The sequence below is a fragment of the Cnephaeus nilssonii genome (genome assembly GCF_951640355.1).
Source record: "Cnephaeus nilssonii genome assembly, chromosome: 4".
In the NCBI taxonomy this organism is placed as follows: domain Eukaryota; kingdom Metazoa; phylum Chordata; class Mammalia; order Chiroptera; family Vespertilionidae; genus Cnephaeus; species Cnephaeus nilssonii.
In genome coordinates this window covers 10432203-10458980 of record NC_137075.1, presented here as the reverse complement: position 1 = coordinate 10458980, position 26778 = coordinate 10432203, and the positions used below count along the sequence as shown (strand labels likewise).

At 39.0% G+C, this 26778-nt stretch overlaps 1 protein-coding gene and 2 pseudogenes across 3 annotated transcripts in view; all 3 read left to right on the top strand.

Annotated features, from left to right (window-relative positions):
- LOC307097523 (coiled-coil domain-containing protein 7-like) overlaps nucleotides 1–26778 on the top strand; it is a gene marked incomplete at both ends in the record, with an annotated part of 279504 nt that overhangs the window by 47576 nt on the left and 205150 nt on the right. The window contains 2 exons of the mRNA XM_079767665.1: nucleotides 7843–7863; nucleotides 8237–8269. Of these exons, the coding sequence (XP_079623791.1) occupies nucleotides 7843–7863; nucleotides 8237–8269 (54 nt within the window). The remainder of the gene's footprint in view (nucleotides 1–7842; nucleotides 7864–8236; nucleotides 8270–26778) is intronic.
- LOC307098105 (small COPII coat GTPase SAR1A-like) lies at nucleotides 24092–24690 on the top strand (annotated as a pseudogene). The gene is made up of 2 exons: nucleotides 24092–24451; nucleotides 24569–24690. The product of its transcript is annotated as a small COPII coat GTPase SAR1A-like (transcript).
- LOC307097525 (apoptosis inhibitor 5-like) lies at nucleotides 25225–26747 on the top strand (annotated as a pseudogene). Its single transcript has one exon. The product of its transcript is annotated as an apoptosis inhibitor 5-like (transcript).

Genomic DNA, 26778 nt, shown 5'->3' with positions numbered 1-26778 from the left:
ACTTCCTCTACTGTTCTGTTTGGTTCACCTGTTTCCTAGTCAGGACAGTATTAAAGTTCCCTGCATTCCACTGCTCTTCAGTGTTGTAAGCCACAGTCCTAATTTTCAAGCAGCAGTACTTCTTTGTTTCTTATACTCCTTTATTTGTGTTTACACAAGAGTCAATTTATGATTCAACCCCTGTGTGGCAATGTTTCTGGATTGATCTCTGGGTCTACAGGTACTCTTAGCTAGTGCTTAGATTTTGTTTTCCCTGTCACACTTAATACCGGTTTGGGGGAATGGGCTGCCCCAGAGCTGATTCTCTGATCGTTATTCCCCACTCTGATCCACAAAACAACTTTCCCCTGCAGTCCCTTAGAGTGTCCCCAATTGGGTGATTTTATGTTCTGGGCTTAGTAATAAAAAGCAAGGATTTTTTAAGAGAGAGAGAAAAAAGAAAGAAATACGAGCCAGAGTAAGTGTGCCACTTTTACTCTCCAGCGCTGTGTGCAAGTCTGTGCAGTCTTTCCCCCCCGTGACTTGTAAGCATCCAGCACACTGTTAAAATTTTTAGGCTGGCCTTTTGTACCCAGTTCAGCTATGGGTTGCTTTTTATTGATTTTTTTACAGAGAGGAAGGGAGAGGGATATCGATGAGAGAGAAATGTCAATCAGCTGCCTCCTGCATACTCCATACTGGGTATGTGCCCACAACCAAGGTACATGCCCTTGACTGGAATCGAACCTGGGACCCTTGAGTCCACAGGCTGACGCTCTATCCACTGAGCCAAACCGGTTAGGGCTATGGGTTGCTTTTTAGAGTTCCCTTCTGTTAGCTGCCCTGCACATCCCCTTCCACATTCGTGAATCCTGCTAGCCATAATGGCTGCAGATTTTTTGGGGGCGCAGACTTCCCTGGGTCCTCTAGCTCCCTTTGTGCACATTTTTCTCTCCTGCCTGGATCATAGACCTCACCTTTTTCTAGGTGAAATCTGACCTTTATGTGTGAAGGTGCAGAGCTCCTCCGAGTTTGTCTATTTGCATTGCTTGGGGTCTGGTGTTCCTGGGTTCGAAGCTGTTCCCTGGGTGGTGGTGTTGTAGATTCCCAGGATTTTTAGACTTCCAATAACAGCCATTCTCCCCTTCAAGATGGCATGGTCTCTGTGTCAGAGCCGGTTGCTCCGGGAGAAATTTCAGCAGCATTGGAGGCTGCCTGGTCAGGGGAACACTGTCTAGCAATCCCCAACAGTCCCTTGGAATATAGCTGTCCCTCAACTCACAAATAAACACTCCTCGTGTGACCACACACTCTCCTTTCATTCTCTCACTCATGCAATATCTTGCTGTCTGCCTTCCTGTTGGCAGTCATCTTCCTCCATGGTATTTTTTATTGCAGCTATATCACTCTTCATTTCTTTTTGATTCTTACATAAGTTGATTTTTTCATCCATCCAGTCTATGAAATGTTTGACCCTTATTCCGATTTTTTTAGACATATTGCATGCCTCTGTTTCACTTAGCTCTATTTCTGGTGCTTCCTCCTTTTCTTTCCTTTGTCTCCCCATTTTTGTTCTCTCTGAAGGATCTAGGTGTCGAGTCTTGCAGGGGCTGCTCCTTGGGCAGTAGCAGCTTTTCGGGTAGCGGTTGCTCCTTGGGCGGCTGCAGCAGTGGCTGCTCCTCAGTTGGTGGTGGCTCCTCTGGTGGGAGCTGTTCATGCGGCAGCTTACAGCAGTGATGGCTCTTCTGTCTGGTGGGTGCAGGCTGTTCGCCCAGTTACTGCTCTTCAAATGGGGTCGGGCTACTCACAAGGCTTTTGCTTCTCAGATGGGCACCGACTGTGCATGGCTGCTGCCCCTTGGACAGGTGGTGGGCATGAGGGTGCTGCTTCTCGGACGGGGTTGGGCTGGGGCAGGCAGCTTGTGCAGCTACTGCTCCTAGGATGGAGGCAGGCTGCTCACACAGCTGCTGCTCCTCATAGGAGGGCAGGCCTCATGAGGCTGCTGTTCCTTGGATGCGGGTGGGCTCTGCACGCGGCTGATGCTCCTTGGATCGGGGTGGGCTGCTCGCACTGCTGCTGCTTGTGTGCTCGTGGTGCCCTGGGCTAAAGCTTTGGGCCGGCTAGAGGGTGGTGCACTTTGGAAATCACAGGAGCCCATGGCCAGTGTGGCTTGAGACTCATTGATTGTGGGACCACAGCTGAGTCAGCAGTTCCCTGGCGGGGCTTGCTTTAGAGTCCCGGGTCATGTCAGAGGGCACCCTGGGTGGAGGTGAAGCTGGGCTCCCAGTCACAGCAGATCTCCCCTCCAAGAAGGAGCAGCCTCTGTGGTAAAGCCAGCCACCCCAGGACTGTTTGAAATGGTAGCAGAGGCTGCTCAGCTAGGTAAGCCTGGTCTGCCTGCCCCCCCGAAGGTCCTGCAGGGTCTATCTATTTCTCACTCATGTACACACACACCCCCCATACGTCCATACACTCCCCTTTTGCTCCCTCCCTTCCTCCCTCACTCACTCATGCTCTCTCCCTCATTGACACCATCTTCCTGCCTCTGTAGTTGGGTCTGGAGTGTTATTGACCCATTCATGGATGGTGTCTCCTCTCTGGGTGTCTGGTATTGTGGCTTACTCTCTCCCACATTGACCAAACAGGGCAAAATGCAACTCGACAAGACACGACACAAAAAGAAAAGAACACAAATGTAATCATGACACCGATAACCCCAATATAAGTGACCATCAGAGTAAAGAAAATTAGAAGAGAGAATTAGGTCTGAATAGCTTATTTCTCTTAGCACAATAGTCTCCAGATCCTACACACTGTCTCAAAGGGTAAGAGGTCTTTCCTTTTTTTACAGCTGCATAGTATTCCATTGTGTAAATGTCCCACAGCTTTTTTTTTCTTTCTTTTTTCTTTTATTTATTTTCCGACCCACAGCTTTTTTTATTCATTCACTTGCGCTGTTTCCAGATCTTAGCCATTGTAATAGTGTCTTATTTTTAATCATTTTCCTTTTACCCATAGGTACATTTCCCTTTTCCATTTATTCTTTTTTAAAAAAGATTTCACTTTTTTTTTTAACTTTAAAATATTTTTATTGATTTCTTAGAGGAAGGGAGAGGGTGAGAAAGAAACATCAATAATGAGAGAGAGTCAATGATTGGCTGCTTCTTGCACCCTTCCTAATGGGGATGCAGCCCACAACCCAATCAAAGAACCATAAATTTGTTTTATTACTATTATTTAATTTTTTTCTTTTTTCATTAATATTTGCTTTTAAGTTATTATTATTATTTAATCTTTATTGCTGAAGGTATTACATAGGTCCCCTTTTTCCCTCATTGACCCCTGCCCTGCCCACCTCCCTTGCCCAGGCCTTCACTACCATATTGTCTGTGTCCATGGTTTATGCTTTTTTTCTTTAGTATTTTCTATTTAAAATTAAATTTAATGGGGTGACATTGGTTAATAAAATTATATAGGTTTTAAGTATACATTTCTATGATACATGGCCTGCATGCTGCATTATTTCCTTACGTTATCTTTTCATTTATTTTTTTTCTAGTGTTTTAAGTTTTACTTTATTTGATTTTTGTGTTGATATTTTTGGGGCTATGAGTTTTGCACTGATCAGTGCTATACTTTATGATATGCATTGTTTTAGTTATTATTAGTTTTTAGAAATTCTGTAATTTCTATTCCCTATTCACTTAAGAATTGTTCAGTAATATCCTAAAGGAAGGTCCTTTTTTTATAAAAAAATCTTTATTCAGATTATTACAGATGTTCCTCTTGCCCCCCCTCCAAAGCTCCCCTCCACCCAGTTCCCACCCCACTACAGGCCTCCCCCACCCACTGACCTTGTCCATAGGTGTAAACTATTTGTCCAATCTCTTCCAGCACCCCCCCCCCCAAAACCTCTTCCTCCTGAGAATTGTCAGTTAGCTCCATTTCCATGCCCCTGACTCTATTACATTCACCAGTATGTTTTGTTCATCAGGTTTTTTAATCATTTGATTTTTAGGTTCACTTGTTGATAGATATGTATTTGTTCTCACTTTGTTGTTCACATTTTTTATCTTTACTTTTTTCTTCTTCTTCCTCTTCTTAGAGAATACCCTTCAGCATTTCATGTAATACTGCTTTAGTGGTGAGGAACTCCTTTAGCTTTTGCTTGTTTGTGATGCTCTTTATCTGACCTGCAATTCTAAATGATAGCTTTGCTGGGTAGAGTAATTTTGGTTGTAGGTTCTTGCTGTTCATCACTTTGAATATTTCTTGCCACTCCCTTCTGGCCTGCATAGTTTCTGTTGAGAAATCAGCTGACAGTCATATGGGTACTTCCTTGTAGGTAACTAACTGTTTTTCTCTTGCTATTTTTAAGATTCTCTCTTTGTCTTTTGCCCTTGGCATTTTAATTATGATGTGTCTTGGTGTGGTCCTCTTTGGATTCCTCTTGTATGAGGTTCTGTGCGCTTCCTGGACTTGTAAGTCTATTTCTTTCACCAGGTATGGGAAGTTTTCTGTCATTATTTCTTCAAATAAGTTTTCAATATCTTGCTCTTTTTCTTCTTCTGGCACCCCCATAATTTGGATGTTGGTACACTTGAAGTTATCCCAGAGGCTCCTTACACTGTCTTCATATTTTTGGATTCTTTTTTCTTTTTGTTTTTCCTGTTGGGTGTTTTTTGATTCCTCATATTTCAAATCTTTGACTTGATTCTTAGGATCCTCTAGTCTGCTGTTGGATCTCTATATATTGTTCTTTATTTCAGTCAGTGTATGTTTAATTTCTGATTGGTCATTTTGTCATATCCTTGAGGGTCTCACTAAATTTCTCAGAGGTTTCTAGAAGGCTCTTGAGTAACCTTATAACCGTGGTTTTGAACTCTATATCCAGTAGTTTGCTTTCATCTATTTCTTTCACTTGTGACTTGTTTCTTTGTCTCCACATTTTGGCTGCTTTTCTGTGTTTGTTTCTATGTACTGGGTAGCTGCTAAGTTTCCTTGAGTTGAGAGAGTGGCCTTGTGTGGTAGCTGTCCTATAGGGCCCAGTGACTCAGCCTCCCCAGTCACCTGAGGTGGATGCTCTTGGTGCACCCCTTTGTGGGCTGTGTGCACAGTCTTATTGTAGTTAAGCCTTGGTTGCTATTGGTATCCCTGGGAGGAATTGACCTCCAGGCAAATTGGCTGTGATGACCAGCTGTGTCTACACAGGAGACACCCTTATGGGGCAGGACTTGCTTCAGTGGGTCTTTGGTGCTCACTGAGTCTGCCCCTTGAGTGTGTCTTTTATGGATGTGAAGAGTTGTAATCTTGTATGATCTCACTCTGACTACTGGGTACACTGGTTCTTGGATCTCCAAGGAGGTTAAGGTCAGCCACTGTCTGGGGTTGCCCAGCAGGAGCTACCGAGAAATCTGCAGACTCCTCCTCTTTTTATGGGGTTTGGAAGTGCCCAGATGAGGCCCAGCTGTGAAGCAAGGCAGGCTGGTTCTGCTGGGCCTTGGGCCTTCTTTTGGAAGCTCTGGGGCTCTCTGACCCAGCTGCAGTTTGACAGGTTTTAGGTGTAGAAATGACAGGCCATTCATATGCAAAAGCCTCTGCGCACAGCTTGGGTGGGGTTGTAAATTGGGTGAGGTGGGGTCTCTGGGAATCACCAGGGCAGAGCAAACAGCAATGGCTGCCAGTCTGCCCTGCAACTGAGAGATCCCCAGGTCTCTGCATCCCGGGCCCCCTTATAGGAACAATGATCGCTGGGAGCACCTCTGAGAGAAAGATGCCCTTGTGTTCCTGTCCTGATGCAAGATAGTCCAGTTTCTCCCTGTGTGTGTCTGGGTCCCCCAGAGTCTCACCCACAACTGGAGTTCAGAGCAAGCAGGAGCTTGTATCTCCCTCCTGATTAAAAGAGCAGCACATCCAGGTGCCAGTACTTTCCACACCTTTGCACCTCTTACCAGTCTCAATGCACTTTCTTCACCTCTCTAGTTGTGGAACTTCCACTCAGCCAGCTTTCCTGTGGTTCTGGATGGTAGTTGTTCTGCCTTTTAGTTGTAATTTAATGTTGTTGGGAGAGGCAGCAAGTATAGTTGTTTACCTATGTCGCCATCTTGGTTTTCTGGAAGGTCCTTTTTGATTACATTTTTACAGTCCAGTTTTATTGTGTTGTGATCAAGGAGTGTTGTTTGTAATATTGCCGCTTTATATAACTTACTGGTTTTCTTTATGTCTTAATATACAACCTAATTCTGTGATTTTTTCCCATGAGCACTTGAAAAGAAAGTATGTTTTCTATTGTTTGAATATAGTCTGGGCCTGTCAGAATGTATTTCATATATTCTACTTTATTACATTGGTTCTACTTTATTACATTGTTTGCTTTTTAAAATGTCATCATTTGTTTTTTGTCCACTAAACCTGTCAAATTGTTTTATATAGGTGATTATGTTACTTGGTATATAGATACTCTCAAATGTGGTATCTTCATTGTGGAATGTGAGTTGTAACATTATAAAGCATCCTTATTTGTCCAAAGATATGCTGTTTTGGTTGAATATTTTGTTTTGAGGTTGCATATTCTACTTTCTTAGTAATTCCATTTTCTTTTGTGATAAATATTTGTCCATCATCTTATTTTTAACTTTTTGAATCACTGCATTTAAGGTGTGTCTTTTAAAAATAGATTTTTATTATTGATTTCAGAGAGGAAGGGAGAGAGAGAGAAATATTAGTGATGGGAGAGAACCATTCATTGGCTGCCTCCTGCACACTGGGATTGAGCCTGAAGCATGTGCCCTGACTTGGAATTGAATCATGACCTCCTGGTTCATCAGTCTTTTTCAACCACTGAGCAACACAGACTGGGCTAAGGTGTGCCTTTTATATATAGCACAATATTCATTGATTCATAAGTCAGTTAGAAAATTCTTTTAATATTCAAGTTATGACCATATTGATATGATTCTCAAATGTTAGCATGCAAAGGAATCTACTGGGGGGCTGGTTTATACATATATTGCTGGCCCTACTCTCAAAGTTTTTGATTTAGTAGGCTGAAATGAGGCCTGAGAATTTGCATTACTAACAAATCTGGTTGGTTGTTTAGGTCTTGGGTTCATACTTTTTGGACTATTGATCTATAGTTAGTGTTTCAGAAGGGAAACTTTAGGCTATCCTGATTTTTTTTTGTTAAGTAACAATTCTTCTGCCTGAATGCATGTAGTAATATTTTCTTTAATAGTTTATGTCAAAATTTTTATCTCTGTTAGTGTGTGTGTGTTAGTGTGTGTGTGTGTATGTATTTTAGCAGTTCATTTTCTAAGTGGTAAATATTGACATTTTAGACTGTGTGATTGGTTTTGTATATTTAGTTTCTCTTATAAGCTCCGATACGAGACCTTTGCATTTTCTTTTAAAAGTATTTAGTAGTAGTAGTATTTTATATTTTGATTTTTAGGCCCTTTAGCAGAAAAAAATATATTGAAGAGATAATGTTTGGTAAGGTAATGCTTGCTTTTCATTATTGTACTCTCTTCTATATGAATAAATAATGCTCTTTTGAGATGAATTTAAATTTTATTTTCTAAACTTAAATTAAAAAATATAAAATCATATATGTAAATTATTTTGGGATCTCTTTTAATATAGATCTATAAAGATGGAAATATTTCTCTAAAACTAAGTTGTCTATGCAAGTTGTATTAAAATCTTCCTATAAATATTAAAATATTGTTATTTTGGATTTTAGATTTATGTTTTAATAATTTGTACATTTTTGTGATTGAAAATTGCAAGACTTGAATGAAATGTTTTATCACACATTGTGAAGAATTTTATTTTAAAATGTTTAATTACAACTTTATTTTCCAGATTTTGGAATCTCTTTTTAAGGTATGTTCAAAATATTGCAGTTTAAGTTTACTAAAATTAAATACAGAAATACATGTAAATGAAGTTTCTAAGGTTTGAGGTAGTAAAATTCTTTTACTTGCTGCTATATATATTTTAAATTTTTATATTCCAATTGTATGCTACACTAGCCCTCTTCTGAGTCCTAGGATAAATGATGTTTGGTTCAGTACTAATTTTAGATATATGAAAATTCTCTCTCTCTCTCTCTCTCTCTCTCTCTCTCTCTCTCTCTCTCACACACACACACACACACACACACACACACACATGCATACACACATACCCATTTGTTTTACTGCAGAAATTTAACTTGTCAATAATTATTTATTTTCTGTTCATTTTTTTAAAAAAGTGGTTTCAGCGACAGGTCAATCAAATGGAAGAGGTAAGTAAAACATTTCTTAATTGTTAATTAAATTAATATTTTATCTCATTTATAAACCAATTTGAAGTATAAGTTAAATTTTTTTGAGTAACCATTAGTTATAATGTTGATTTACATAGAGAAAGAATGAATGGATAGATACAAGTGTCTCAGTGATTTATATACTACATTCCTGTATATATCTGATATACTCTGAGTTTGGTACATTCTTTCATCTAAAATTGAACAATAGAAATTTAATTATTATTCTTTCCCTAATTTACATAAAATAATAAGTGACAAGAGAAAACTTATCAACTTAAAATTATCCTCTACTTAAATAATCATGCATAATATATATGCTTACTATTAAATTATATATTTGTATTTTTAAAAATTTAATGTTATTTTAATGACTTTTTTGTACTTTTTGATTGTCAGGTGCTTTAGTACCTTTTGAAAACTACTGGTGTATGTTCTTAGGGGTTTTAAATTCTATTTTGGAAAAGACTTTATGTAATTTGTTTATATAGCAAAATTATTTCCAGGATAGCTTTAGTGATTCATGGAATTATTTTAGTTCTCCCTTGGATATGTTTGTGGTTAGCCCAATTAAACACTCTTAAAGCCCAGATACTTTAAAGAGGTTTATTTATTTGGAATATAAATTAAATATTAAAGTTAGACATGGAATCCTAGCAGTTTTTTATTATTTTACCTTTGGCCCCAAAGTAAACTTTTATGATCTTGAACTCTTTGCTTTAGATATGCTGACACTGGAAGAGTATTGGTAGTTGTTCTTTGATTATGGTAGATTGGTCATTATCTTTCCAGAGAAGTAGGATTGGGGTGAAGTTCACTATTTCCCCCCACCCTCTTATAAAATCAGTACTTCTTTGCAATTTGGGTAATGCAGCTTATCTTTTGCCTTCTTATTTTTTTGTATCAACCTCTTTTTATTCTATTTTTTTTCATGCAGTTGTCTCACTCTCTTCTTTATACACTTAGCTGTGTCAATGTGTGAGACTTATCCAAAACTCTGGTTTCTCAGTTTCTTTACCTTCTTATCTCTGAAGATCTCTGTCCTTCTTTATCTCTGACCCCACTTCCGGTCACACTTTAGCGAGTGGTTCTCAACCTTTCTAATGCCGTGACCCTTTAATACAGTTCCTCATGTTGTGGTGACCCCCAACCATAAAATTATTTTCGTTGCTACTTCATAACTGTAATTTTGCTACTGTTATGAATCATAATGTAAATATCTGTGTTTTCCGATGGTCTTAGGCTCTACAGCAGCGGTTCTCTTAGGCGACCCTGCTAGCGGTTCTCAACCTGTGGGTCGTGACCCACAGGTTGAGAACCACTGCTGTAGAGCCTAAGACCATTGGAAAACACAGATATTTACATTACGATTCATAACAGTAGCAAAATTACAGTTATGAAGTAGCAACGAAAATAATTTTAAAGTTGGGGGTCACCATAACATGAGGAACTGTATTAAAGGGTCGCGGCATTAGAAAGGTTGAGAACCACTGACTCTAGACCTTACCATTTATCAAATTGTTTTACTTTAAAAATTACTAATTCAGGCAACTCATTCTTAAATTAGAGATATCTATCTTTCCAATTATTATTTTAAATACTGTTCTGGCCACTTTTGAAGTCAAGACCACTAGTTCATTTATTTCTCTGTCTTGCAGTCTTTTTACTCATCTTTCTTCAGTTTGTAGACTATGTACTCCATCACAGTGAACTTCTTAATTTCCTAATCTCTTTTACCTCTTTGTTTCTTTTTTTCTTGTTGCACTTGTCTAACAAAACATAACCCTGAATAAATGTCATTATTCACTCTTTGGGTTTAGCTGTGAAACACTGCTGAAAAAAGTGATATAATAGGTCAAATGCAAAAACTGCTTGGAAATTCTATCTCATCTGAAATTGATTTCAACCCTTTTCAGACACCATCTCAAACTCACCCACTTTGTCCCATTTTCCTCTTCACTTTCACCCAAGTGCTTGAAATGCTTGAAATACAAGGCACTGGTTAGAATTCCTGCTACCAACACACACACATACATACACACACACACACACACACACACACACACACACACACACACCCCAACTTATTTACATGCATACTCATTCTATGTTCCCTTCCTCCTGTTAATCAGAGTTTATTGTTCCTTCTCCTACATAAAATTCATTCTTTTACTTCTGTTTGGTCTCATCTTGACTTCTCAAGAAATTTGATTAATCATCTCTCTTGTATATTAAACTTTTGTCATTCAAACTGTGTCCCTCCTTTCAGTTTTTAAATATGCTCATGTCTTTCTAATTTAATGCTACATTTCCCTTCAGTCATAGGTCTATCTCTCATTAGCACTTCATAGCTAATTTTAAAAATTATTTGGAGATTTGGGAAGTGACGTCAGAGGAATGGTGGCATGAGAGATAGCCTTGTTCTCTCCCCTTGAAGCTTCAACAGTTTGAACGGTTATTATTCCACAAAGGATTCCCTGCTCAATGCACAATGTCTGAGATATCTGTGCATTGAAACACCAAAAAGTGGGCAAGTAGCTCTGCCTCATGTGGCTTAGTTGGTTGGAGCATTATCCCGGTCAGGGCATATACCCAGGGTGCAGGTTCGATCCCTGATTGGGGTACGTGTGTGAGGCAACTAATCAATGTTTCTCTTGCACACTGACATTTCTCTCTTTCTTCTCTCCCTCTCAAAAAGTCCAAGAAAAGGCATATCCTTGGGTGAATATTTTAAAAAAAGAAATAAAGGTGAGCAAGTGGGAGCCAATGGGGTAGGCAAGATGGGAGAAGAGCTCAAAGGAGCTACGAACACTGACCTGCAGCCTGGAGCTCACTGCATGGCTCAGCCCAGAGAGTGGAACAGTAAGGTCGTGGCTGCCACTCCCTTCAGCCAGGAGGAGCACTTAGTGAGTGTTCCTGCAAGAATGGGCGGTAGGAGCTGTGGCTGAGCCCAGTGACCTGGGCAGGGACAAAGCACAGAATTGTGGTCATGGTTGTCTGGAAGTTAGCATTCCAGACAGAGAAACAAAGCCATGGACCCTGGCCACCTTCCCTTAACCTCCCAGAGCTTGTCTTCCCTCCTACTTTGTGTTGGATTCCAGAGCACATTATCTGCAAACCCAAGAACTGGGTCTACAGAAACACCTTTTTCCCTGAGCAAAGGGGGCACTCTGCAACTCGTCTCAGGGTCAAGTGGAGGCACCAGGGGACATCATGAAGATATGCTGATTGCCTATGGCAGAACAACAAAGGAGGTGGCTGGGTTCCTCCAGTTCACTCTACCCCATTACATTGGCAGCTGCTCTGCTGTCAGTGTCTGACTGGGGAGGACAGCACTGGGATTTTATGGATTTGGAGCTCCATTGCCTACTACATGCCCCTGTGGATAACCAGGTCACAGGGGAGGCTCCCACTTTCCCAGGAAACACAGGCCATTTACCACCATCTTACAGAGATCTGAAAAGCCTGAGAAGTGCAAGAGAGTTGAAAAACTTGTGATTCAGTGTCATCCACCAGAAAACAATTGAATGACTACCTCTTATCAATCTACTAGAGAAGTGCCACTCATACATAGATGCCTAGACAGAGAAGGATCACATCAAATACTATGAAGAACCAAGATAACAAGGCAGCTCAGATAGAAAATGAAATTCTCCAGAAGATAAACTTAAAAACATGGAAATATATGATTTAAATCAGTGGTCGCCAACAGGTGGTCCGTGAGGTCTGAAAGGTTGGCGACCACTGATTTAAATGACAGAGAATTCAAGATTGCAGTTCTGAAAAAAAAAAAAAAAGTACAGGATGCAAGAAAATACAGGCAGTTTAATGAACTCAGAAACCAAATCAACAAGCAAAACAAGTACTTCACTAAAAAGATTGCAACTTAAAAAAAAGAACCAAATAGAAATTCTGGATAAGAATTCAATAAAAGAGATTAAGAAAGAATTAGTAATTTCACATGTGAGTGAAATCATGTGGTACTTGTATTTCTCTGACTGGCTTATTTCACTTAACATATGCTCTTCTGGTCCATCTATGCCATTACAATGGGTAAGATTTACTTTTTTATAGCCAAGTAGTATTTCAATGTGTAAATGTACCACAGTTTTTTTTAAACATTTTTTATTGATTAAGGTAGTACATGTGTCCATACTCCCCCATTTCCCCCCACCCACTCCCATACATGCCCCCCAGTGTCTTGTATCCATTGGTTATGTTTATATGGATGCATACAAGTCCTTCGGTTGATCTTTTACCTCCCTCCCTCCTCCCCAGCTTTCCCGCTGTAATTTGACAGTCTGTTCCATGCTTCTCTGCCACTGTATCAATCTTTTTGTTCATCAGGTTATAATGTTCTTTATTATCCATAAATGAGTGAGATCATGTGGTATTTCTCTTTCACTGACAGGCTTATTTTGCTTAGCATAATGCTCTCCAGTTCCATCCATGCTGCTGCAAATGGTAAGAATGCCTTCTTTTTTACAGCAGCATAGTATTCCATTGTGTAGATGTACCATAGTTTTCTAATCCACTCTTCTGCTGATGGGCATTTAGGCTGTTTCCAAATCTTAGCTATTGTAAATTGTGCTGCTATGAACATAGGGGTGCATATATCCTTTCTGATTGGTGTTTCTGTTTTCTTGGGATATATTCCTAGAAGTGGTATTACTGGGTCAAATGGTTGTTCCATTTTTAGTGTTTTGAGGAAACTCCAAACTGTTCTCCACAGTGGCTGCACCAGTCTGCATTCCCACCAGCAGTGCACGAGGGTTCCTTTTTCTCCACATCCTTGCCAGCACTAGTCGTGTGTTGATTTGTTGATGATAGCCATTCTGATAGGTGTGAGATGGTACTGCATTGTCATTTTGATTTGCATCTCTTGAATAATTAGTGACTTTGAGCATGTTTTTATATGTCTCTTAGCCTTCTTTCTGTTTTCTTTTGAAAAGTATCTATTTAGGTCCATTGCCCTTTTTTTTATTGGATCGTTTATGTTCCTTTTATTATGTTGTATGAGTTCCCTGTAAAAGTTGTAGATTAAACCTTTATCAGTGATAACATTTGCAAATATGTTCTCCCATACAGTGGGCTTTCTTGTTGTTTTGTTGATGGTTTCCCTTGCTGTGCAAAAGCTTTTTATTTTGACGTAGTCCCATTTGTTTATTTTCTCTTTAGTTTCTATTGCTGTAAGAGCGGTATTGGTGAAGAAATTGCTTTGGCATATGTCTGAGATTTCGCTGCCTGTGGATTCCTCTTGTATTTTTATGGTTTCCTGTCTTATGTTTAAGTCCTTTATCCATTTTGTGTTTATTTTTGTGTATGGTGTAAGTTTGTGGTTTAGTTTTATTTTTTTTGCATGTATCTGTCCAATTTTCCCAATACCATTTATTGAAGAGACTGTCTTGACTCCATTGTATGTTCATGCCTTCTTTGTCAATTATTAATTGAGCATATTGGTTTGGGTCAATTTCTGGGTTCTCTATTCTATTCCATTGATCTATATGTCTGTTCTTGTGTCAGTACCAGGCTGTTTTGAGAACAGTAGCTTTGTAATACAGCTTGATACCTGGTATTGATATCACTCCTATGTTGTTCTTAACTAATAAACAAGTGGAAGAATATACCATGTTCATGGATTGGTAGAATTGAAATGTCTATACTACCCAAAGCAATCTATAGATTCAATGTAATTCCCATTAAAATATCAACAGCATATTTCACAGATCTAGATCAAGCACTCCAAAATTTATATGGAACCAAAAAAAAAAAGAAAAAAAAGAAAAGAAAAACAAAAGACCACAAATAGCCACAGCAATTTTGAGAAAGAAGAACAAAGTAGGAGGGAATCACATTATCAGATATAAAAGTATACTACAAATCACTGTATTTAGAACAGCCTGGTGCTGGCAGAATAACAGGCATATAGATCAATGGAACAGAAAAGAGACCTCAGAAATTAACCCAAGTCATTATGCTCAATCAATATTTGACAAAGTAGGAAAGAGCACATAACAGAGTTAATATAATCTCTTCAATAAATGGTGTTGGGAAAGTTGGACAGATACATGCGAAAAAAAAAAAAAAAGAAATAGACTCCCAACTTACATCATAGATAAACAACTTAAATGTAAGAATAAACTAAAAATGGATTAACTAAAAATGGATAAAAGACTTAAATATAAATTGTAAAACCATAAAAATCTTAGAAGAAACCATAGGCAGCAAAATCTCAGACATCTCCTCAATATATTTACTGATACATTTCCTAGGGGAAAGGAAACTAAGGAGAAAATAAAGAAATGATACGACATCAAAATAAAAAGCTTCTGTACAGCAAAAGAAACCAACAAAATGAAAAGGGAACCCACTGCCTTGGAGAATATATTTGGCAATGATACATCTGATAAATGGTTAATATCCAAAATATATAAGGAACTCATATAATTTAACAAAAGGAAGACAAACAATCCAGTTTAAAAATGGGCAACGGCCCTAAATAGACACTTCTCCAAAGTAGACATACAGATGGCCAAGAGACATTTGAAAAAATGCTCAAATTGACTGATTTTCTGAGAGATGCAAATAAAATGACAATGAGCTATCACCTCACACCTGTTAGAATGCATATCAAAAAATCAAAAACATGTGCAGGCGAGGATGTGTAGAAAAGGGAACCCTTGTACACTGCTGGTGGGAAAGCAGATTGGTGCAGCCATTGTGAAAAACAGTATGGACTTTCCTCAAAAAAAGAAAAATGAACTCCCACTTGATCCAGTGGTACCACTTCTAGGACTAAAATCTTAAGAAATTAGAAACACCAGTCAGAAAAACAAAATAAAACAAAACATATGTACCCCTATGTTCATAGCAATGTAATTTACAATAGCTAAGATTTGGAAATGGCAGACTAAGTGCCCATCAGCAGATGAGTGGATTAGAAAGCTGTGGTACATTTACACAATGGAAAATTACACATCTGTAAAAAGAAAGATCTCTTACTATTTGCAAAAGCATGGATGTACCTGGAGAGTATTATGTTAAGCGAAATAAGCCAGTCAGAGATAAGTACCATATGATTTCACTTATATGTGGAATCTAATGAAAAAGATAACTGACGAACAAATTAGGTCCACAGAAATAGAAGCATGGAACAGACTGACGAATTTCAGAGGGAAGGTGGAGGAGAGAGGGGGTAGTGATTAACCAGGTAACTTATATGCATATATGCATAACCCATGGATACAGACAATAGAATGGTGAAGGCCTGTAAAGGGCTGGTATGGGGTCAAGGGGGTCAATGGGAAAATAAAATCACAAACCAACAAAAGGGACATCTGTAATACCTTCAACAATAAAGGTACATTAAGAAAAAAGAAAAGGTGGTACATAGTATGCAATGGAATACTACTCAACCATAAAAAAAGATGAAATATCATTTGCGACAACATGGATGGATGTGAGGATATTATGCTAAACGAAATAAGTCAGTCCAGAAAAAAGCTAAGAATCATTTATCCATGCCTCTGTTTTTATTTTGTTCGTCAGTTTATTTTGTTTATTAGAATCCACAGCTGTTAGAGGGAAGAGTGGTTCAGGATCTGGATGACAGAAGGTGAAGAGATCAGGGATCAAGCAAAAACTCCTCATAAATATATACATATAACACATAGCTAAAGACAACTGTGTGGTGATAGCCAGAAACTACACACACACACACACACACACACACACACACACACACACACACACACAGTTGGGGAGAATGGTGCGATGGGCACATGAGACATTGTAGATATGATATTTTGTTGAATTGTATACTTGAAACTTATATGTTTTGTGAACCCATGTCACCCCAATACTTTTAATAAAAAAAGAGAAAAATCTAAGAACAACATGTCACGTATATGCAGAGTAAAAACTGAAACTCATAGATACAGACCAATATGGTTGTTACCAGAGGGAAGGGCTGTAGGGGCTAGTAAAGGGTAAAGGGGGCCATATATGGTTCAGAAGATTTTTTCCATTTTTTTATTAAGGTATTATATGTGTACATATCTTACCATTGCCCCCCCCCACTCCCATACATGTCCTCACCCCCCAGTGTTTTGTATCCATTGGTTATGCTTATATGCATGCATACAAGTCCTTAGATTGATCTCTTATATCCCCCACCTCTCCCTAACCTTCCCGCTGTAATTTGACAGTATGATGCTTTACTGCCTCTGTATCTATCTTTTTGTTCATCAGTTTATAATGTTCTTTATTATCCACAAATGAGTGAGATCATGTGGTATTTTTCTTTCATTGACTGGCTTATTTCACTCAGCATAATGTTCTCCAGTTCTAACCAGGTTGCTGCAAATGGTAAGAATTCCTTCTTTTTTTATGGCAGCATAGTATTCCATTGTGTAGATGTACCATAGTTTTCTGATCCAGTCATCTGCTGACGGGCACCTAGGCTGTTTCCAAATCTTAGCTATTGTAAATTGTGCTGCTATGAACATAGGGGTGCATATATCCTTTCTGATTGGTGTTTCTAGTTTCTTAGGATATATTCCTAGAAGTGGTATTACTGGGTCAAATGGCAGTTCCATTTTTAACTTTTGAGGAAACTCCATACTGTTCTCCACAGTGGCTGCACCAGTCTGCATTCCCACCAGCAGTGCACAAGGGTTCCTTTTTCTCTGCATCCTCGCCAACATTTGTCGTTTGTTGATTTGTTGATGATAGCCATTCTGACAGGTGTGAGATGGTACTGCATTGTCGTTTTGATTTGCATCTCTTGGATAATTAGTGACTTTGAGCATATTTTCATGTGTCTCTTGGCCTTCCTTCTGTCTTCATTCAAAAAGATTCTATTTAGGTTCGTTGCCCATTTTTTTATTGGGTCATTTATCTTTCATTAAATTGTATAAGTTGCCTGTAGATGTTGGAGATTAAACCTTTATCAGTGATAACATTTGCAACTATGTTCTCCCATACAGTGGGCTTTCTTGTTGTTTTGTTGATGCTTTCTTTTGCTGTGCAAAAGCTTTTTATTTTGATGTAGTCCCATTTGTTTATTTTCTCTTTAGCTACCACTGCTCTAGGAGCAGTATCAGTGAAGAAGTTTTTTCAGCACATGTCTGAGATTTTGCTGCCTGTGGATTCCTCTAGTATTTTTATGGTTTCCAGTCTTATGTTTAAATCCTGTATGCATTTTGAGTTTATTTTTGTGTATTGTGTAAGTTGTTGATCTAGTTTCATTTTTTTGCATGTATCTATCCAATTTTCCCAACACCATTTATTGAAGAGACTGTCTTGACTCCATTGTATGTTCATGCCTCCTTTGTCAAATATTAATTGAACATAGTGGTTTGGGTCGATATCTGGATTCTCTATTCTATTTCATTGGTCTATATGTCTGTTCTTGTGCCAGTACCAGGCTGTTTTGAGAACAGTGGCTTTGTAATACAGCTTGAAATCTGGTATTGAGAACCCTCCTACTTTATTCTTCCCCCCCCCCCCTCAGGATTACTGTGCCTATGGGGGTTGTATTTTATTCCAGATGAATTTTTGGGGAGTTCTTTCTAGGTCTATGAAATATGCCATTGGTATTTTATTGGGGAGTGCATTGAATCTATAGATTGCTTTGGGCAGTATGGACATTTTAATGATGTTGAGTCTACCAATCCATGAACATGGTATGTTCTTCCATCTGTTTACGTCTTCTTCTATCTCTTTTTTCAGTGTCCTGTAGTTTTTCGCATATAGGTCTTTTACCTCCTTAGTTAATTTTATTCCTAGGGGGAATAATATTTCTTTTTTTTTTTTTTGGTGTGATGGTAAATGGGACTTTTTTTAGTCTCTCTTTTTGTAAGTTGACTATTGGTGTATAGAAATGCCATAGATTCCTTGGCATTAATTTTGTATCCTGCTACATTGCCGAATTCATTTCTTAAGTCTATTAGTTTTTAATGGAGTCTTTCATGATTTTTATGTACAATATCATGTCATCTGCAAATAAGGACAGCTTTAGTTCTTCTTTTCCAATTTGGATGCCTTTTATTTCTTCTTGTCTAATCGCAAAGGCTAATACTTCCAGTACTATGTCGAACAGGAGTGGTGAGATTGGGTATCCCTGTCTTGTTCCTGTTCTTAGGGGAAATGGTTTTAGTTTTTGACCATTGAGTATGGTGTTAGCGGTGGGTTTATCATATATAGTTTTTATTATGTTGAGGTATGATCCTTCCACTCCCACCTTGTTGAGAGTCTTTATCAAGAAAGGGTGTTGGATTTTGTCAAATGATTTTTCTTCATCAATTGATATAACTATATGATTTTTATATCTCAATTTGTTTATGTGATGTATCTAATTTATTGATTTGTGGATATTGTACCATCCTTGCATTCCTGGGATAAATCCTACTTGGTCATGGTGTATGATCTTTCTGATGTACTACTGGAGCTGATTTGCTAGAGTTTTGTTGAGGATTTTGGCATCTATGTTCATGAGGCATATTGTCCTGTAATTCTCTTTCATTGTGTTGTCTTTATCTGGTTTTGACATTAGGGTGATGCTGGCTTCATAGAAGGAGCTTGGAAGTGTTCCTTCCTCTTGAATTTTTTGGAATAGTCTGAGGAGGATAGGTTTTAGTTCTTCCTTAAATGTTTGGTAAAACTCTCCTGTGAAGCTGTTTGGCCCCAGGCTTTTGTTTGCCGGAAGCTTTTTAATGACTGCTTCAATGTCTTCCATAGTTATGGGCCTATAGAGCTGTTTAGATTCTTCCTGATTGAGTTTTGGAAGGTTATATTTTTCTAGGAATATGTCCATTTACTCCAGGTTGTCCAGTTTGTTGGAATAAATTTGTTTGTAGTATTTTTTAACAATCCTTTGTATTTCGGTGGGGTCTGTTGTTATTTCACCTCTATCATTTCTGATTTTGTTTATTTGGGTCCTCTTTCTTTGCTTTTTGGTGAGCCTGGCTAGAGGTTCATCAATCTTGTTTATCCTTTCAAAGAACCAGCTCTTGGTTTTGTTGATATTTTGTATTGTTTCTTTGGTCTCTATGTAGTTTGTCTCCGCTCTGATCTTTATTATTTCCTTCCTTCTGCTTACACTGGGCTTTTCTTGTTGCTCTTTTTCTAACTCTTTGAGTTGTAGGTTTAGGTAATTTATTACCATTGTTTCTTGTTTTTTGCAGCAGGCTTGTAGAGCTATGAACTTCCCTCTCAAGACTGCTTTCACTGTGTCTGATAGATTTTGGATTGTTGTGTTTTAATTGTCATTTGTTGCAGGATGTTTTTTATTTCTTCTTTGATCTCTCTGGTAACCCAGTCATTGTTTAATAGCATTCTTTTTAGTCTCCATGTGTTTGATTTCTTTGGATTGTTTTTATTGTAGTTGATTTCCAGTTTTATGCCACTGTGATCTGAGAAGATGCTTGATATGATTTCTATCTTCTTGAATTTGAAGAGACTTTGCCTATGTCCCAACATCTGATCTGTCTTTGAAAATGACCCATGTGCACCTGAGAAGAATGTATATTTTGTGGTTTTGGGGTGAAATGTTCGGAAGATGTCCATTAATTCCATCTGGTCTAGTGAGTCATTTAGGATTGATGTTTCTTTGCTGATTTTTTGTTTAGAGAATTTGTCCAATGGTGATAGTGCGGTATGAAAGTCTCCTACAATGATTGTATTGCTGTCAATTTCTCCCTTTATATGCTCCAGGAATTTTTTTATTTATATGGGTGTTCCTCTATTGGGTGCGTATATGTTTACCAGAGTTATTTCTTCTTGTTGAATTGCTCCCTTTAGTATTATGAAGTGGCTTTCCTTATCTTTTGTTATGTCCTTCACTTTGAGATCTAATTTGTCAGATATAAGTATTGCTACCCCATGTTTTTTTTTTTTTTTTCATTTCCATTCATCTGAAAAACCTTTTTCCATCCCTTCACCCTCAGTCTGTGTGCAGGTGGGCTTTTTTTCTGAGCTGGGTTTCTTGTAGACAGCAGATATATGGGTCATGTTTTCTTATCTAATCTGTTACCTTATGTCTTTTCATTGGGGCATGTAATCCATTCCCATTTAAAGTTACTATTGATATGTACTTATTTGTTGCCATTTTTATTCTTTACCCCTGTGTTCCTTCTTCACTTCTTATTTCTTTTTTTTATAGCAGATTGTTTAGCATTTCTTGCATTGCTGGTTTGGTGATAATAAATTCCCTTAGTCCTTTTTGTCTGTTAAGCTCCTGATTTAACCTTCAATTTTGATTGATAGCCTCGCTAGGTACAGTAATCTTGGATTCATACCCTTCCTTTGCATGACTTTCTATATTACATTCCTTTTTTTTCTGGCCTCATGAGTTTCTGTTGAGAAATCATTGCTAGTCTGATGGGGATTCCTTTGTATGTGACTGTCTGTCTCTCTCTGGAAGCCTTTAAGATTCTTACTTTGTCGTTGGTGTTTCCCAATTTAATTATAATGTGCCTTTGCATCGGTCTTTTGGGGTTGATTTTGCTTGGGACTCTGTGAGTTTCTTGGATTTGTGTGGGTTTTCCCCCCCTATATCAGGGAAGTTTTCTGTCATTATTTCGTCAAACAGGTTTTCTATTTCTTGCTCAGTTTCCTCTCCTTCTGGAACCTCTATTATGCGGATGTTGTTTTGTTTCGTGTTGTCCCAAAGTTCCCTTATGCTCTCCTCCTGCTTTTTCATTTTTTTTTCTAGAAGCTGCTCTACTTGGGTATTTTTCCCCACTTTGTCTTCTAGCTCCCTGATGCGGTCCTCTGCTTCTTCTAGTCTACTGTTGATGCTTTCTATTGAGTTCTTTACAGCAGCAATGTCATATTTTATTTCTTCTTGGTTCTTCTTCATTTCCTCTTGGTTCTTACTCATATTGTCGAATTTGTCTTCTATTCTTTTCATCCACCTTATGACCATTTCTCTGAATTCTTTCTCTGACAGGTTGCTTGACTTTATTTCTTTATTTCCTTTTCTGGTGATGCCTACTTTTCTTTCATATGCGGGCTGTTTCTTTTTCTCCCCATGGTCTCTCTTCCCCAGATGTCTGGTTATGTAGTTCTTTCTCTCCTGCATTGATTTAAAGGCACAAAATGCAACACAACCATGTACAACACACAAGGCACTGAACAGAAATCTATTCACGCTATTGATAACCCCCAATAAAGGTGACCACCAGAGAAAAGCAAATTAGGCAATAGGAGAGAACGAAGAAGAGGAAAAAGAAAACAAAGGGGAGTGCCAAAATGTAATTGGGAAAAGGAAAAAAATTAAGAGAGAAAGAAAGAAAAGGGGAACCAACTATGTATATGTGGAGAAAACTCCATTAGAGCAGCCGCTAATCCCAACAAATGCCAGCAACAAGTACCTGGAGATAAATACAAACTATAAACAACAACTAATATCAAGCGAGGCAAGGAAAAACAGAAGCGAAATCAAACAAAAACAAAGCAAACAAAAAAAACAAAAACAAAAAAAGAATAAGCAAAAGAATTTCACAAAAAAGCATAAAAAATCGGTATAATCAACATTCAAGCAAACAACTACAGAAGGACAGAAAGAAGAACAATTTTATGGATAATAAAGACAGAGAAGGGAGTATGGACTTGGAGCAGTGGATTGGAAATTACTTATATAAGTAGTGTGAAATTTTAACAGGGGTAAACAGAAAGATTAGGGAAAATCTAAAGCAGGAAAAGGGTAAGAGAAACAGGACACCAAAGGGAAAAAGTTAGGAAGAGAGTGATGGCATAAAGGTATAGTTGAGATAGACTAAAATGATGCTAAAGGAAAGATGAAAATAGAAGGTAGAGCACTAATCCCAAAGTAAAATAAAGAGAAAATAAAATGACACTTTTTTTTTAAACAAAAAGGTAAAATAGTAGTAGTAATAATACTGATTGAAAATAAAAATGTAATAATTAAAAAGTTAAAATCAAGTGAGGAAAAAGAAAAAAATTCGTTTCCTAAGTAAAAGATAAAAAAAAAACAAACATAAAAAAAATAAAAAATAAAATGTGCAGTAGTGAAGGTCATTCACTTCCTCTATTGTTCTGTTTGGCATGCCTGTTTCCCAGTCAGGACAGTATTGCAGTTCCCTGCGTTCCACTGCTCCTCAGTGTTGTAAGCCAGTCCTGATTTTTAAGTAGGTGGTGTCTTAATTTCTCGTATTCCTTTATTTTTGATTACACAAGAGTCAATTTGTGATTCAGCCCCTGGGTGGCAGTGTTTCTGGATTGACTTCCAGGTCTATATGGACTCTCTATCCTGTGCTTAGATCCTGCTTTCCCTGTGGCACTCAATACCGGTTTGTGGAAGTGGGCTGCCCCAGAGCTGGCTCTCCAACGGTCACTCCCCACTCCGATCCCCAGGTTCCAGAAAAACAACTTTCCCCTGCAGTCTCCTAGGGTGTCCCTAACTGGGTGATCCTATATATTGGGCTTAGTAATCAGAAGCAAGGATTTGAAGAGGAAAAAGCCCAAGTGTGCGAACAACAGGGCTGCACGCAAGTCTGCGCAGTCCCCCTTCCCCCTTGGGTCTAAGCAGCCGGCACACTTTTAAAATTTTTAGGCTGTCCTTTTGCGTCAGATCAAAATGGGTTGCTTTTTAGAGATCCCTTCTGTTAGCAGCTCTGAGGACCCCCTTCCTCATTCACGGATCACACCAGCCCCAACAGCCACGGATTTTTCTAGGCACAGACTTCCCCTGCTCCTCCAGTTCCCGCAGTGCGCGCGTTTCTCTGTCCCACCAGGACCAAAGACCTCACCTTATCCCAGGCAAAATGTTGTCTTTCCATGTTGGAGTGTAGAGCTCCTCTGAATCCACGTGTTTATACCAATTGGGGACCGGTGTTCTGGGGCTTGCAGCTGTTCAGTGGTTGCCGCAGTTGTAGATTTTCAAGCTTCCAATAACATCCACTTTCCCCTTCAAGATGGCGTGGTCTCCACTTCTGAGCCCGTAGCTCTGGGAGGGGACTCAGCATCAGTGGGGGCTGCCCGGTCAGGGGCACCCTGTCCAGCAGTCCCCCACCTTCTCCTGGAGTATAGCTGTCCCTTAACTCACCAACAAATACTCCCCGTGAGACCCTCAGCTGTTCTTTCTTTCTGCTCCGGGACAAGGCTCAGGACCCATCTGTCTATTCTTTCACCATTTTTCTTCCCCTTCAGAAGATGTTTTGACTTTGGATGATGGGCACACAATGATATATATAGACCCTGTATTATAGGTACGTATTCTTGAAACCTATATAATTTAATTAACCAATGTCACTCCAATTAATAAAAAAATAAAAAATAAAACCTATTTTTTTATGAAAATTTACTTATTTGAGGGAAATACTTATTAGATTATTGTTGGGGAAGAAAGGCAACAACCAAACTTTATAAAGGAGAGGAGGAAAAAACCTTGCAGATAGTTTAGGAATGATGAAACTTGTTGAATTTTTCTTAAAAAGTGTTAACTCATAAACTGGCACCTAATGAAGAGGTTAATCTGGGCACTTTTTCATTGAAAGAGCCAAATTGGGGTGTGTGAAATAAAAATATTCAAGTTTTTAAATGTATTATTTATAAAGGCTTAAGAGCTCAGTTAAAGACCATACTTTATAGGTTCACAGCTAATTTTTTTTTTAATTCTTGGTATCAATTTACTACATACTCTGTTCTTACTGTCAAAGCATTTCTCAGAGTTGCTGGTGGTCCCGGTTGCTGCTGGGCTGTGCTCAGAGCAGGGTTGAAGCTGCCTACCACAGCTGCCTGCCAGAGGAGCCTGTTGGGCCATAGTAAGCATTAATAATGTCCTTCATCTTTGAGAGGAACTACAATGGATTCAGCAGTGTGCTCCAGTTCCTAGGACTCTACAAGAAATCTGGGAAACTTGTGTTCTTGGGTTTGGACAATGCAGACAAAACCACTCTTCTATACATGCTCAAAGATGAAAGATGTGGCCAACATGTTCCAACATTACACATCCAACATCAGAAGAATTGACAATTGCTGGAATGACTTTTACAACTTTTGATATTGGTGGGCATGAGCAAGCATGTCAGGTTTGGAAAAGTTATCTCCCAGCAATTAATGGGATTGTCTTTCTGGTGGACTGTGCAGATTATCCTCGAGTCATGGAGTCCAAAGTTGAACTTAATGCTTTAATGAGTGATGAAACAATAGTCAATGTGTCAATCCTTATCTTGGGTAACAAAATTGGCAGAGCAGATGCAATTAGTGAATAAAAACTCCATGAGATATTTGGTATTTATGAACAGATCACAGGGAAAGGAAATGTGACCCTGAAGGAGCTGAATGCTGGCCCCATGGAAGTGTTCATGTGCAGTGTGCCCAAGAGGCAAGGCTATTGTAAAAGCTTCCTCTGGCTCTCCCAGTATATTGACTGATGTTTGGACAGTGAAAATAAAAGGGTTTTACTTCTCTGGACTGATCCTAAAAAATAAAAAGCATTTCTCAGCCTACCCAGACTAGATTTTGTCCCCATAATAGAAACCATCTATATCATAAAAGGCCTATGGTTGTGATGCCGTAACGGTGGTACGACCAAACAACCAGTCACCAGGAAGTGCTGGAGCACCTCATGGGCCCTCCCCCCACCCAACCCCAGGGCACAGGCAGTATTGGCGGAGAGCTGCGGGGTGCCGTCAGCGTCCCTGGAGCATCGCGGGGTGCCAGCAGCATCTGTGGAACATGCGAGACATTGTGGGGTGGGGTACCGGCAGCATCTGTGGAGTGTGTGAGGTATTGCAGGGCAGAAGACATAGCCCTGATGGCAGGGTAGGCCTAGGGGACCCTACACACGCACAATTTAATTGTGTGCTGGGCCTCTCTCTATATAAAAGCCAAGACTTCGGGAGTGGCAGTGGAGCTGGCGAGGACAATGATGACCACAGGAGCAAGCCTTCGGCTTGTCACTCACCATGCCGACCACAGAGGAGCTCTACCACAACTATGGCATCCTAGCTGATGCCACAGAGCAAGTGGGCCAGCATAAAGATGCCTATCAAGTGATATTGGATGGTGTGAAAGGTGGTACTAAGGAAAAAAGATTAGCAGCTCAGTATTCCAAAATTCTTTAAGCATTTTCCAGAATTGGCTGATTCTGTCAACGCACAGTTAGACCTCTGTGAGGATGAATGTCTATCAATTAAATGGCAAACAATTAAAGAGCTTCTTCAATTTGCCACTGGAGAAAATCTTCCCCAAGTGGCAGATATTCTAACCCAACTTTTGCAAACAGATTACTCTGCAGAATTTAACTTAGTGAACAATGCCCTGTTAAGTATATTTAAGATGGATGCAAAAGGGACTTTAGGTGGCTTATTTTCAGCCAAATCCTTCAAGTAGAAGACATTGTTAGAGAACAAGCAATCAAATTCCTTTCTACAAAACTTAAGACTTTACCAGTTGAAGTCTTAACAAAGGAAGTAGAGGAACTTACACTAACTGAATCCAAAAAGGCCCTAGAAGATGTGACTGGTGAAGAATATGACCTGTTCATGGAGATACTGTCTGGGTTAAAGAGCTTACAGACAGTGAATGGAAGACAGCAACTTGTAGAGTTGGTAGCTGAACAGGTTGACCTGGAACAAACCTTCAACTTGTCAGATCCTGACTGTGTGGACCAGCTCTTACAGTGCACTAGGCAGGCGGTACCCCTCTTCTCTAAAAATGTGCATTTCACAAGGTTTGTGACTTACTTCTGTGAGCAGGTTCTACCTAACATCAGCTCCTTTACTCAAGTGGAGGGTCTTGAATATACAGTTGGAGGTATTGAAACTGTTGGCGGAAATGAGTTAATTTTGTGGTGACATGGAAAAGCTAGAAACAAATTTAAGGAAACTGATAAGTTATTGGAGTACATGCCTCTCCCTCCAGAAGAAGCAGAAAATGGGGAGAATGCTGGTAATGAAGAACCTAGTAAGCTGCAATTCAGTTATGTGGAATGTTTATTGTACAGCTTCCACCAGTTTGGCCGAAAACTTCCAGATTTCTTAACAACCAAACTGGATGCAGAAAAGCTTAAAGATTACAAAATTAGGCTGCAGTACTTTGCACGGGGCCTGCAGGTTTATATCAGACAACTTCGCTTGGCTCTCCAGGGTAAAACAGGCGAGGCCTTAAAAACAGAGAAGAACCAGATTAAAGTTGTTGCATTGAAAACAACAAATAACATCAATGTTTTAATCAAGGATCTCTTCCACATTCCTCCCTCTTATAAGAGCACAGTAACATTATCCTGGAAACGTGTACAGAAGGTTGAAATTGGGCAAAATAGAGCCACCGAAGATACAACTTTGGATCGCCACCCAAGAAATCTCCAGCAGGACCAAAAAGAGATGCAAGGCAGATTTATAATTCTCCTAGTGGGAAATATAGCAGCAATTTGGGCAACTTTAATTATGAGAGGAGCCTCAGGGGAAGTAGAGGTGGCCCAGGTTAGGAAGCACAAATAAATCATAGTTGGGTAAGTC